This window comes from Mercurialis annua, linkage group LG5 (assembly GCF_937616625.2).
Source record: "Mercurialis annua linkage group LG5, ddMerAnnu1.2, whole genome shotgun sequence".
In the NCBI taxonomy this organism is placed as follows: Eukaryota; Viridiplantae; Streptophyta; class Magnoliopsida; order Malpighiales; family Euphorbiaceae; genus Mercurialis; species Mercurialis annua.
Genome location: NC_065574.1, coordinates 12,016,455 through 12,028,585, shown reverse-complemented (window position 1 = coordinate 12,028,585; position 12,131 = coordinate 12,016,455). Strand labels below are relative to the sequence as shown.

The following is a 12,131-nucleotide window of genomic DNA, read 5'->3' as shown; positions in this document are numbered from 1 at the left end:
CTCGCTGGTGGCCCAACCACGTAAATTTTATAATCATCATCAGCTCCCAGCTGTGTCAAATCATTTCTCAAATGCAAACATACTAGACTGACTCGATACTGGTGATCACACAGCCTATTGACACCCAATAGGTAGCTAGTTTCTTCGGATCGCATACTAGTTCTCGTATATAGAAATTAATAAAGCATAAAACATTTCAATCAATTATATATAATGCGATGCGTGTAAACAGTATATATATCTATATAAAATAACTTTATATATATATAATACACGAAAGTAAAGTGCAACTCACAGTGACCGCTTTCCAAAATATAATAGTATAAAGATCTCATGAACTTTCATTCGTCGTTTGATCACATAACTAATCCAGCTCGTCGGCCTGGTAGCTCGTCGATACATCTGTTTCCTATTCACATTACTCGTACGTTTAATTCATAAACGTAAACTGAATACTAAAATCCTAAGTTATAAACTTAGGTTAATATAATCGTATTTCCATTACGATTCTTAAACTTAGATTCTTTATATCTCAAAACTCTAGTCGAACGCATTATGTTCGATATCTAAAATTCTCGTTTTCGGGGCTCGTGACTCACTTTTCAATGTCCGACACTCTTAAAGTCGGAAAACGGGGTCATAGCGGGGTGAAAATACCGTATAGGCGCTTCACATAAACTATGCGCCCGCATAGTCTTGTTGCGCGCCCGCGCAAAGTACTTGCGCGCCCGCGCAAGTTTGTTACGCGCCCGCGTAACATAGTTACGCGCCCGCGTAGGATTTGTCCTCGGCCATTCCGACGTGCTACTAGCGTAAAAACGCTCCAAACACATCCGAAACGCTTAATCTAAGCTCAAAACACTATAATCCAATTCTAATATCGATTAAAACGATATAATCGTTTCGTGGCCTAAAACTTTGAATAGATATAACTTAAAATATATCCGTTTAAACGGTAAAACGACAAGCTTACCGTGATTCGCCTCTGGAATACGATCAATTCGAGCTATTAAACGTCGGAAACGGACGAGAAACGGAGATCGAGCGACGGATCGAAACGATCGCTCTTTTCTTTCTTTTCTCCGTCTGGAGATTTCTTTTCTTCTCTGATTCCTTATGATTAAGGAAATGTATATGTAGTTTGGCAAATTTGCCAGTTCAATCCTTCATTTTTTTAACTTAAACCATTTCTCTTTTAAACTTTAATAATTAACCAAATGGTTAAATTATCCTTCTAACTCAATTACTTACGTATTATTTATATCCAAATAAATAATACTAACCCAAAATTATTATTTCCATCAATAATCTTCTAATTGCTATTTCCGAGGCTTAATTGGCTAATTTGCACTTTGGCCCTTGAAACTTTTCAAAAGTTACAATTTAGCCCAAACGCATCCGCGTCCAAATTTTAAAAGATCTCCGATTGACCCAAAACTTTTACCACATATACTATAAAACATTTCGCGGACCTTGGCGAAATAATTTCCATTTTAAGTCGTAGTGGCTAAATTACCACTTTAGTCCCTGTACCTTATTTCGAGTTTTTCTTGACATTTTTCCTTCCAATTCCAATTCTAACTTTAGAATTGAAATATAATATTAAGTTTCTCGAAAATTATTTCCAATATCGCCACTTTGGCGAAACAGGACTGGACACGTAGTCCAATTAAATGCTTAAATATTTTGGGTATTACAAATATTGTCTGATGCTCTTACTAATACTAGTTTTGCTTCACGTGCTTTGCACGTGGCTTGTAATGTGACACGTCAAAAATAACTGAATTTTAATTGATAGTTATATTAAAAATAATAATAAATAAATATATTTATTTTTATAAAAACTTAAGTTACTAATTTTTGAATGAATTGGCTATTTGATAGAAACATATTTATATACAATTGATTAAAATTAAAGATATTCTTTTACAAATAAAATTAAAAATTTATACTTATTAGTTAATATTTAATTTCGTGTTATATAATATTATCACAAATATAATTAGTTGTTGGATCTCATGCATAATTTTTTAGTAGTTGAATATAAGTATATGTGAAAGAAAGCATAACAATTGACATATAGTTAACTACTTTTACTATGAAATTAATTGAAAGCTTTTTATTAATTAAATTTTAACAATTATCCAACGGAATAATTTTTTTTTTCCAAAATTCCAATTCAACTTATGAACATAACATGCGCCATACATAAACAATTAATGTTCCCTGTAAAAACAATTAAGAATATTCAAATTAAATTTGAAACTTGTTTAGTTGCCATAGTTTCCGGAAAAGAATATGATGCACAATCCTTCTAATAATTGGAATTGAGAAGTAATGAATTTGACTTAAATAAAAAATCTATTGAAAATTTGATTTGAAGAGGATTTCATATTCATTCAATTATGCTTGATTTAGTTATTTTTAAATAATACTACAAAAAATAGGCTAGATTATAGCTAATGAAAATTACAAGAGTTTTATTTCCATGTTCAATTCAAATTATGTTCCGATAAAATTTTCATTGCAATGCAATTTTAATTAATAATCAATTACTATTATTAATAATAAATTAAAAAGGGTAATTAGGTAAAAGTGTATGTCCCCCATCTGTGCTTTTATATATAGTATATAGATAGATAACTTTGGCCCACATATGTTTAAAGACCTTACAATTAAATCTATGAAGATTAAGAAGTGACTCTAATTTAATAGAAAGTTTGCAAATAGGTATTAAAACGATAATGTGGTTCATAATCCTTTTTAAAATACCAAAATCAACTCCTATAATTATTAATTGATCGTTAAATTTTAAAAACGTTCAATTGAGTGCAAATTAAAATATTTTTATGAGGTCATTCATTTTAAACTGGACGATTTGTCTGGCTATCATCATTTGACATTAATTAGTTCATCTTTAGAAATCATGCATCCAAAAGATCACAGTGATTACAATTCAACAAGAATTCTTGGTACTAAAACAATTGTGATGGTTTTTTTATTGATTATGTGTATGCAAAAAATAAAAATTAATGTAACATAAATAATTAAAAAATGATTCTCATACTTTCTAATAATTTGACTAGAAATCACTTAAAACCCTTCTTATATATATCACTAAAAAAAAGTTTTATTAACAAACTGAAACAAATTTAAATAGATATATAGCTAGGATCACCAAGCTAAAATAAACATAAAGTACATAATCCACCATGAATATTATACACTTTAGAAAATTAATGAAAATCACACACATGCAGTGCACAGTTCATGATCAATAACGTAACTAGGTACGTAGCATTCTGATAAATAATTTGTGCATCATTATTTAGCAGCACCGAAAGGGTTAAGCTGTGCAGCCTTGTCTGTGACTACCTTAGTCCCCTGAACCGCATAATCTTTACCGGTAACGGTTGCACCCACCACAGTTTCCTTTGTTGTTTGAGCTCCTTGAACTGCCGAATCCCTGGCTATTGTTGCCTTCTCTGTGGCGAACTTGGTAGCATTTTGAGAGACGTTTTAGTAATATTTTCCATCACAGTCAGTTTCTTTAATCTGTTGTTTTCTTCTTTGATCACCTTCAAGAAACTTTTTATTTGAAAATATTATATTTAGCTTAGGTTGGGCAGCTTTAAATATCTGAGTAGAGTAAATATGGACCGTGTAAAATAATGCATGGCTGATAGCTGATCAGCACATGCAATGACCAGGCGAGCGCAGAGGACCACGGCTCGAGCCAGTGGGGGGGTCCTGCTCTCTGATGTCGGCTCGATATTTTTGACCCGTTGAGGACCACTCCCCCTCACCTAGTCACCCTCAATACACTGTGCTCGATACTTTGTTAAAAGACGAGACCACTGAACTTAATTGATTCTTTACCTTTAAAATTTTTCCGAAAGTTTGACAGTAAAAAAGAAAAAAAAGTTATCCCAGTAAAAATAATTTTCAAATCAGTTAAACCATTTTTTTTATTTTTTAAAAGAAGCTTGTGACTTATAGTTCAACTAATTGAATCAGTTTAATTTTTACATTGGGGTTGTTTTTTTACTTTTTTTTTCTTGTTGTTTTGAGTTTTGGTAGGGTAATTGTTTGTAGTTGTGAAATTATTGGTGATGGATAAAAAGAAAGAAAAAGAGAGGACCTACGAATACCCACAAGGCAGCAACAACCCATGTGCTGCCTAGAGCATGAGGACACGTGGCAGATGCAACTCTGGATAGAGTCTTAGTCCAAAAGCAGGTCACTTTGCCAGATGAGACCTTTCCACTTTCCAGAAAGGTGCAAAAATAAAAAAAATAAAAGGGTTTGGGATTGGTTGAGTTGAACCCATTTGCCTAGAGAAAGCATCTTTGGTTCTCTTTCCTATTTTCTCTCCTTTTTCTTACGTGGCAAAATGTGATTCGTTAGCAAAAATTCACCTACATTTTACAAATTTTTACTGCATTTTTGTCAATTTTCAATTTAATAACACACTTACACAAGTGATCACGGACATGGATACAAGAGAATAAAACACTTAAATATGGATAAGGTCGAAAACAGTGTTATTGCAAGGTCTTTCATATTAAAAATAGAATTTCATATTTGAAACGCTAAATTTTTAACACTTTTTTAAGATGAAAATTAAATATGAATATGGAAAACCAGTGTTATTGTAATGTTTTTCATATTAAAGATAGAATTTCATATTTGAAACGCCAAATTTTTAACCCTTTTTTCGGATGAAAAAGGTTAATGAAGAATTTGTAAAATTATTGCCAGTAATAAAACTAATCTTCAATTTATCCTCATAATCTATGTTTATAAATTTACATAAAGAGTAATTTATTATGACTAGTTCAATAAAGGAACTAATTTTACATCGATTATTTAAAATACTTAATTTTGATATTAATTAATCAAACTTTATAAAATAAGGGACCAATATAACATTTAAATAAGGCCTAATCACTCAAAAAACCCTCACCTTTAATGTTTTTTTCAATTCCACCCTGACGTTGAAAATTTGTCAATTTTATCCACTTTTGAATTTTCCGTTTTCAATTGTACCCCAATTTTTAAATTTTTGTTATTTTTTTTAACTTAAATGATGAAATCATTTAATTAACTAAGTTTAAACATGAAATTAAATTCTTTTTTATTCAAAAAAGTACAAATAAGTCATTTATTTTTAAAAACTAACTAAAACCCATAATCATATTAACACTAACTTAAATTCTTAATTAATTTAACTAAATTTAAATAAATTTTAAAAATGTACAAGTAATATATGCTAGACATGGAGAATGTTTTAAACAAATTTCCAAACGAAAAAGACGTTAATTTAATTTTTCAGGGTACAATTGAAACACAAAAATGCAAAATAGGGTAAAATTGACAAATTTTCAACGTCAGGGTATAATTGAAAAGGGACTAAAAGGTCGGGGTTTTTTAAGGCATTAGACCTTTAAATAATGTGATAAAATAAAATAGCTTAATGAGGTGAATTTTAAAATTTCATTTAATTGTAGGCTCAAACATCCCTTAAATTTGAATAACAATTGCAAGAAAAGGATTTTTTTTTCATGTACCTACTGACAAACCATTGTACAAGACAATAATTCTACTACAATAAAAATTCGTACATAGCCAAACTAAATAAATTAAATTAACAAGGAAAAAATATTAAAAATGGTCCATACACACAAACAAACAAAATAAATGGAGATTAAAAGAGTGGAAACAATCTTTTTTTTTTGTATTTTCTTGCTCTGGTCGATGCAATCCGATAAGTCTGTTTAGTTGGTAGGATTGCTGCGGAATGATCCCAAGGCCTTGATGGCTGCTGCTCTCAGAATGTACTGATGATATGCAGCTGCTGCTATTGCTCCAACCATCGGTCCAACCCAGAAGATCCACTGCCCATATTTGACACAACAAAATTAAAATCAAACTATATTTCGCGGAAATGAAAACGAGATGCCAAAATGTAAAACTCGACAAGTTTTTAAAAAACGAAACGAAATGCCGAAATGTAAGACTCGAAAAGTTTAGAGCATACATGGTCATCCCAAGCTTTTTCATTGTTGTAGATAACAGCAGCACCAAAGCTTCTAGCTGGGTTGATACCAGTACCAGTAATTGGAATTGTAGCCAAATGGACCATGAACACAGCAAATCCAATAGGGAGTGGGGCCAAAACCTGGATATTATTAGTATACAATTTTAATTAGTTTACTTGTTTAACTACATTATAATCTAAACAAAAACTAAACTGAAGTAAAAGAACTAGAGTTGGAGCAAGTGAACATACAGGAACGTGAGAGTCACGTGCACTTCTCTTAGGATCAGTAGCAGAAAAAACAGTGTAAACAAGAACAAAAGTTCCAATAATTTCAGCACCCAAAGCAGTGCCATTGCTGTACCCATCAGCCACCGTGTTAGCACCGCCTCCTAGATGGTTGTAAGGGTTCTTCATGAAGGCCTTAACCAACCCAACTCCACAGATAGCACCCAAACACTGAGCCACCATGTAAGCCACAGCTCTAATCAGCGATACCTTCCTCGCCAAAAGCAGCCCAAAAGTAACCGCCGGGTTAATATGACCACCTGAAACCAAAATAACACCGACCCGTTAACCAAAAACGCTTAAAAACAAATGGGTACGCAGTGTTTTCACAAGAAATGGGTAAATAATTTGAGAGCTTACCAGAGATACCGGCGGTGCAGTAAACGAGGATGAAAATCATGCCACCGAAGGCCCATGCAATACCCAAGAGGCCAACTCCACCACACGGGTCGGTTTGATTCTTGTGGCCAATGACAGTGGCGACAGTGACGTAGAGGAACAGAAGAGTAGCTATGAACTCGGCTATAAGAGCCCGGTAAAAAGACCAGAGCTTGATCTCGCCCATGTCAAGAAATGGAGCTGGTGGTGGATCCACGTAGTCTTTTGCATGGCTGGGTTGTGTTTCTTCACTCACATCCTTCGCCATTTCAACCTAAAAAAACTTAAAGAGTTTTTTATTTTTTCTCTCGAAAGAAAGCAAAATTTTGAGGTTCTGTGTGTGTTATGGAGTGGTGATGTTCAGGACACAGTCCTTTTTAAGAGTAGAGAGATGGGCAGAGTGGATAAGTTAAGGGCATTTTTGGAATTAAATATTGTTGATGAAAAGTGTGTGTATATACAGTATGATCCAGCGGATACTTTAGGGTTTTCTGGGATTTAATTTGAAATTGACCTAATATGAAAATTTCTAATTTTCTGGTTAACCTCTAAAACTATTTTAACTTTCGAGTTGAATTAGTGAATTTAATTTTGTCTTTCATTGATTTTAAAATATTTTTTTAATTATTATATAATTTAATGAAAAATAAATAAATACAGTTAACTTTTAAAGAATTAATTTTAAATTTGTTTAGTATACAATTAATAACATTGAAAATAATTAAATATTAAAATAAAATTAATAAAAATAAAAATAAGTAATTTAATAATAATAAATTTATGAAATAAATGGAATAATATATTTAAAGTTTAGTTGGATGTCATCAATTCACTATTTTCTTATCATTTAAAAGAAGGAATATTTAAAAAAAATCACAATTTAATAAAAAATTGTTTAGGGTTAATGTCATAAAAATTTACCAACTTTACACGTTTTCTCATTTTAATCACGTAGTTTAAATTTTTTTCATTTTCATACACGAACTACCACTTTTTCTCAAATTCATATACGGTGTTGAGGTGTCACGGCTCCATTGGTGTAATTCATTGAGGTGGAGGTCATTTTACGCCAATAAATGAGTGCCACCTCAGCACCATGCATGAATTTGAGAAAAAGTGAGAAAATTTAAACTATATGATTAAAATGAAAAAACGTGTAAAGTTTGTGATTTTTTTTTATATTAATTCAATCGTTTAACGTTTTATATTATTTGAGATATTCATAGCTGATTATTATCATCAATACACTGCTATTTATACTTAGACAGTTAATTTCAGTAATATTGAAAAAAGAATAAAATGTAATGCAATATATTTAAGGTTTTTTGTTGTTGGTGAATGAAAAAGAAGTGGGACCAAAATGCAGAGAGGATCGCATGTGAAGATAATCATGAAAATGGAAGAGAGAGAGAAGGTAGGGATGAAGCGTCAGGCTGTCATCCAACCCAAAAAGCCGCACCCACAACGGTTATATTTTGTCATTTTGCTTCCCTAACTTTTCTTTCATTTTGGCTACTTTTTTGGGCCTTATTGTCCATTTAATACTACTTTTGGACTAATTATGCAATTTTTACTTGTGTGGTACTGTTGCCTTGTATTTTACTTGCACTTGTATTTGTATTATATGTGTATAAATCTGCATAATTTTCAGAAGTTTTCACTAAATATATTGGGTTTATTTAGTGAAAACTTCTGAAAATTATGAATTGTATATATGAAATTGATTTCAAGTAGTGGTAATGGAATTTAACAAATATATATAATGGATGGTCTTATAGGATAATATTAAAACTGATTTTTAAAAATAATTAGACTTTGAGTTGAAAAATTAAAGTTTTAAGGAGTAACTTAAAAAATTTAAATGTTAAAAATCTAAAATTAATTATATGAATAAGTGAAATCTATAAAATATCAAAAAAATATTTATTAATTCAAGTATTGTGCATGTCATTTTAATTTTATTTATATATATATATATATATATAGGTTGAGAAGTAAAAACATATTTCGTTTTTTCCCAATTATTTAAATGTCAAATGTAAAAACATAGACCGCTATATTTTTTATATAAAAACTGGAAGCAAATAATGATCGGTTATCACATTTATCATTGACACGTGTCACATGTTAAATAGATGATTTATAATTCTACATGGCGAAATGCAAGGATTCAAGAATAAAATTTCTCCAAAACCAAAATTGTACCATCTCAGTATTATTAAAGAATATATAAATTATTTAAAAAAAATATTGTACCATCTCAATATATGACATGGCATTCATATATTTTTTTCCCAATTATTAAAAAAAAACCTTAATATATCCTTTTAAAACCTGAATTTCATAATCTAAGAACATCTAAAATTTAAATCATACAAAATACTGAATTTAGACATTTTAAATTGTATAAAGAACCAACTCAGAACAGGACATAAACAAGTTACAAAATTTGTAGATTATCTAATAATACTAGCTAATGCATTGCTAAAGCTACACACATTGAACTTATCAATCAAAATATTACTAACTTTCTTAATTACATTGCTAGAACTTGTAGATTTCTTTAAGAACATTTTTCTATTTCTAGCAATTTTATAGGAAGTATGTAGTTGTAGCAAGATTTACTCTTATGAAGTTTGCAAGGATGCTATATAATCATTTTTCTCCATGTTGTAATGCTGTAAGAAATTCTGCAAATAAGTCTCAATTTATCCTGCACCTTTCTTTTAAAATCACATTCAAACAAACAATGGTCGATAGATTCATATGTCCACTACACATTTTATAGAGATCATTAAAAGTGATTCTCATTTTTCAGCTTGTTCTTAGTTTTAAGTCTCCTTTTGATGGCTAACCACATGATAAAATTTTATGTAGGAATAGAATTCTTGGCCAAACAATTTTGAACCATCGTCTTCCTCTCATGGGAGATGACGTGCTCGTCAACCATGAGAGGAAGACGAGCCGGTCAATGGAAGACGACTAAATCTGATTCGGCTTTTAGTTGGATAGACGACTAAATCTCATCGTTTCTCTCTCAGCGCCCTGAGCTAGGTCTCCCTACGCTTCGCTGTTTGCCGGTATGGCTAGAAAACGAACCGGGAAGATGACTGCTACTCCGACCACTAAAGAACCTACTGAAGAACTGAAAGATAATCATGAACAGAGATCTGAAGAATTGTTTGAAGTTCCAATATCAATGATTGGATCTAGTGAACAAATGATTGGATCTACTGAACAAAGCCCAGAGATGAAGATGAGTGAATCTGAGAAGATGGAAGGAAAAGGTGAATCTGTGATTGCTTTGGAGATGAATGAATCTGATAAGATTGAGGGAAATGGTGAAATTGTTAATGCTGTAGAGACGAATAAGGAAGAGGAGGTAGAAAAACCCCCAAAAAAATGGGTTAATCTGTTTGATAACCGTCAGAGAAGTGAATCAAGCATGTTGAAGTATATTCCGCCATCGATTAAGGATGGGAATAGATTTGTGAGTTTTAGCTCGACGGAAACCTTGAAAGAAGAACACAGGTGGAGAAATGCTATAGTTGGATGTGTGTATGGCTCTTTCCCCAAATATGAAAGAATTAACGCGTTTGTGAGGAACAGATGGGCAAAATTTGGTCTGCTGAATGTGATCAGGATTAACTCTTCGATGTTCTTGTTTGAATTTCAATCAGAGGAAGATTGCAGTAAGGTCCTAGGGTCTGGACCATATACGTTTGATCAGAAACCTCTATTACTGAAGAAGTGGCAACCGAGGATGTCAATGGATCAAAATTCTATCAGAACAGTTCCTGTTTGGATGCAATTGCCAGGGCTGCCTTGGGAGTTCTGGTCTCCTGAAATCCTAAGCAAGATAGGGAGCATTTGTGGTAAGCCTCTTTTCAGTGATCAATGCACTACTAATAGAGCTAAGCTGAGTTTTGCTAGAGTGCTTGTTGAAATGGATGCTACAGGGCCCTTTCCAGAGACTGTAACTTTATGTGATGAGAATGGTATGTGTTTTGTCCAAAAAGTGGTGTATGAATGGAGGCCTCTAATTTGTGAGAAATGTTGTAGAATGGGACACTCAAAAGGTACCTGTAGAGTCAATCAAGATACCAGAAAAGCTTTAGAAAAGGTGGAACCAGTGGAGAGTATGGAGGATGGAAGTGTGAAAGAGGTAATCAATGGTGAAATGGGAGTAGAAAACTCTAATGATAATCAGGATGAGATATCAACTGAGGATAATGGGGATATGATAGTGGGGACAAAAGTGGATAAAAGTAATGAGAAAGAAGTAAAGACCAGTCAAGTGATGAATCCAACAGATAGAACCAGCCCTGTGAAGCATGGCCAAGCCATTTTGACTAAGGATGGTAAGAACTCTATTTCTCAATCTGGGAAACTTGGGGATCCAGGGGGGAATATAAGTATGAAAGGGAGTGATATGAATTGGAGTATAAAAACTGGTAGGGGAGGGAGTAAGGCAAGGCTGAACTCCAGGATGCTAGATATTGACAGATGATTGGCATGTGGAATATTAGGGGGATTAACAATCCATCCAAGCAATCTGAAATGGTTGCTTTTATTTTAAATAATAATCTGAGTATTATGGGTATTGTAGAAACTAGAGTGAACTTCAATAAATGGGGGTTGATTTGGAGTAGTATGAGTAAGAAGTTGAATGGTTGGGAGTTGATCAACAATTATTCTTGCTCGAGTATGGGTAGAATTTGGGTTATTTTTGACAGTAATAAAGTTAATGTGAAAGATGTTAGGGTTCACAACCAATTCATTCATTGTAGAATGGAGAGGGATGAATTTAATTGTTGGTGTACCTTTGTTTATGGATCATACATTGTTGTAGATAGAATGGAGTTATGGAGTAATCTAGCTGATCTGAGCAGGAGTATGCAGGATAAATGGATAATTCTGGGAGACTTTAACTCAGTTTTGAGTAATAATGATAGAGCAGGTGGAATTGATATTGATGAGGATGCTGCTGAACAATTTAAAAACTGGATTAATGAGGCCAATGTGAGTGAGATCAAAAAAGTGGGATGTAAGTACACTTGGACTAATAATCAGAGTGGTACTGACAGAATTTGGAGAACTATTGACTGGTGCTTTGTCAATGATATATGGATGGCTGAGATGGGGGATGCTTACTGTGAAGTTCAAGCTCCTGGTGTGTCTGATCATAGCCCTCTGGTCATCAAGGTGCAGAATAATGTTGTTAGAAAAAGAGGTGGTTTTAAGTTCTACAATGCTTGGTGTGATCACCTGGAGTTTATGGATTATGTTAAAAGAGGTTGGGACATCAGTATTAATGGTGCTAACATGTATAAAGTGTATCAGAAGCTGAAGAATACCAAAAATGAGCTTAAGAATCTCAGTAAATTGGACTTTAGTGGCATCTCCATTAGAGTTACCAAAACTA

The 12,131-nt window shown here is 32.6% G+C and overlaps 1 protein-coding gene across 1 annotated transcript; it reads right to left on the bottom strand.

The window, feature by feature from the left end:
• Positions 1–5,584: 5,584 nt before the first annotated feature.
• LOC126682800 (probable aquaporin PIP2-8) lies at positions 5,585–7,054 on the bottom strand. Its single transcript, XM_050378566.2, has 4 exons — positions 6,689–7,054; positions 6,293–6,588; positions 6,041–6,181; positions 5,585–5,897 (listed from the first exon to the last, which is right to left on the bottom strand). The coding sequence occupies exons 1-4, from the start codon at positions 6,972–6,974 to the stop codon at positions 5,778–5,780; spliced, it is 843 nt and encodes a 280-aa protein (XP_050234523.1). The 5' UTR covers positions 6,975–7,054; the 3' UTR covers positions 5,585–5,777.
• Positions 7,055–12,131: the final 5,077 nt, after the last annotated feature.